This window comes from Tupaia chinensis, unplaced genomic scaffold, assembly GCF_000334495.1.
Source record: "Tupaia chinensis unplaced genomic scaffold, TupChi_1.0 Scaffold000072_1, whole genome shotgun sequence".
Taxonomy (NCBI): domain Eukaryota; kingdom Metazoa; phylum Chordata; class Mammalia; order Scandentia; family Tupaiidae; genus Tupaia; species Tupaia belangeri.
Window position 1 is genome coordinate 812,522 of NW_006159532.1, and position 2,470 is coordinate 814,991.

The 2,470-nt window shown below is 60.8% G+C and overlaps 1 protein-coding gene across 1 annotated transcript in view; it reads right to left on the minus strand.

Annotated features, from left to right (window-relative positions):
• Positions 1 to 2,470, minus strand: part of PALD1 (phosphatase domain containing paladin 1) — a 45,020-nt gene that overhangs the window by 35,573 nt on the left and 6,977 nt on the right. Inside the window, exons 6-9 of the mRNA XM_027767733.1 lie at positions 1,675 to 1,750; positions 792 to 943; positions 395 to 494; positions 125 to 229 (exon numbers count right to left, since the gene is read on the minus strand). Coding sequence (XP_027623534.1) covers positions 125 to 229; positions 395 to 494; positions 792 to 943; positions 1,675 to 1,750 — 433 coding nt within the window. The remainder of the gene's footprint in view (positions 1 to 124; positions 230 to 394; positions 495 to 791; positions 944 to 1,674; positions 1,751 to 2,470) is intronic.

Consider the following 2,470-nt stretch of genomic DNA (forward strand, 5'->3'; position numbering starts at 1 on the left):
GCTCTTCTCGTGGGAGAAGGTGCAGCCAGGAGCAGTCAGGCTGAAAGAAACCAGGCCTCAGCCTCACGAACTCAGACCACCGGGTTCCTGCAAAGCAGAGGCTCCCGTGCGGCCCGGGTCTCACCCGTGCTGGGTTCTCTGGCCGGATGCCCTCCAGCGTCCTCTGGTGTTCCAAGACCACTTCCTTCAGGTTGTGCAACTCGGCACAGGCACTGATGGCTCTGTCCACCTGGTGCAGGGTGCGGGGTAGGAAAGGGGACGGGCAGGGAAGGGGAGCAGGGTCAAGGGAAGGCGACAGGGGAGAAAAGGAAGAACAGGGTTGGTGAAGGGGAGAAAGAGACCCCTCGTGGTGAGAAGAATGACCCCCCACACACACTGTCCCACCCTCGCTCACCTCCTCTACCATCTTCCTTCCCTGGGGCACCGTGTGGAGAAAGCTCTGGATCACCTGGAACTGCTCCATGGGCAGTGGCTTGGCCTGCAGGGGGGCAGCCCTGACAACACAGGGATCGGCAGTGTCAGTAGGGCTCCCAAGGCCTCTGGGACGGCAGCACTGCTCACCATCCGCCTACGTGGTACCAGGAGGCACCAGGCTAGAGGCTCCTTCTCAATCACATTAGGGGAAGCAAGGGGCATTTCCCCACAAGGGAAACAGGCCCAGAAAAGCCAGGTGACTCTCTCCAGGTTACCCAGCACGTCTGTGGCAAACAAGGAAATGAAATGTGATCGTGTCCAATCCCACACTCCCCCATCCTCACAGCCCCTTGGGCACGGAGATCCAGGCCACTCACTCTGGCTGTGCAGTGGTCCCACGGTGGAAAAACAGGGTGAGCGTGCCCAGGACCATGCCTAGGTTGGTCCTGCCCACACCTGTCTGGCAGTTGAAGAGGAGGGCAGGTGGAGGCCCGTGGGCATCACGGAGCAGCAGAAGGCTGGGGGTCTCCTGGGGAAAGACCACGGCTGTCAGACAGCAGTGTGACCCCGAAACCCCTAGGCTGACGACTAGGTCGGGAAGGGGGCTCGTGGCCTTCCCCACCCTCTCATAGGCTACAGCCAGGTGGAGTCAGAGGAGCTCAGCCTGTTGAGTCAAACCCACAACCCACCTGCCCCAGAGCTGCCCACTGAGCTAGCAGCTGCTCGGAGGGGGCCAGTATCTGACACCCCTGTGAGAGGCTCATTACATAAGGTCCCATCCCGGACGGACAGGAACAGAGAAACACCACCACACTCAGAACATATTAGCTCAGCACCACTCTAGAGAAATAAGGAACTCGAGGTTCAGAGAAGGGAAGTGATTTGCTCAAGACCACACAGCAGGTCAGAACCCAGGCCAAGGTTGGAATCCAGGCCTCATACAGGTGGGGCTAGACTCCTGTCAGACAAGTACCAGAGAGCACCTGCGCACAAATCCACACACAGAGACGCACACGCACATGCACGCAGAGACTCACGTACCTCCACAGAGACACAGCACACACGGAAGCGTTCCAGCACACACACCTAGACGTGCACTCCCCCAGCACACCAGACCCCCATCCACTGCACAGAAAACCCTCCTGTGAGGAAAGCCAGAGGCCACGCCTTCCCTGAACAGCTCCATGGAGACCAGCGCCCCAGGCACCTGCCACATTGGCCCTGCCACCAGGCCACGCTCTACCTCCCACCCCCACTTACCCGGAGGACACTGACAAAGGCATCAAACTGGGCTTCCAGGGGGGCCCCCTGTTCTGGCAGGGGCAGTGGATGGGACCTGCCAGGTGAGGGGGAGCAGCCATCAAGCCAGTACCCACCCTGGCCATCCCTCCACATACCCCCAAAAGTCCCCAGCAGCTTGGAAATGCCACCCACCATAGGAGAGATCAGTATTTAATACCAGGGACGCCACCTGCAGACAGCAAAACCGAGGCCGCAGCTGGAGAGCAGGCCCAGAGCAAGCTGGGGCCAGCGCAGGAAGACCAGCCGCATACCTGTAGGCAGGCTGCAGGAACAGCGGCCGCTTATACACTTCCTCAGTCACGTGCACGTCATCCTCACCCCGGACGGCCACGACGCGGGGCTCCTCCCGCAGGTCCTCGGTGTTGTGGTACACATAGTAGGTGTTCTCACTCAGCTGGGCAAAGTCGTGTATCTGGGGGTGAGGGGGTGGGGTCAGTGGGCCATGATCTGACTTCTAGGTCCCTCCCTGACCATCCTGGGTGAGCGCAGGAGTGACCGGGCCACATGGAGGCTACCGACAGGCTTCTGTCCATCCAGGAGGGAACTCTGGTCAGAATCGCTCTAGACCCAGTCCTGAGAGACCAGCACTGGCCACTGGCCTGAAGGCCGCACCTACACATGGACTCGCCCAGCGGGCAGCAGGAGCACCAGGCCGGGGTGAGGCCTAGTCAGCTGGAGCTGAGCAGAAAGGAGCAGAGGGCACAGGAGGCCTGAGGGGGGAGAGCAGACAGTCACTAGCCACGCTCCGTTCCTG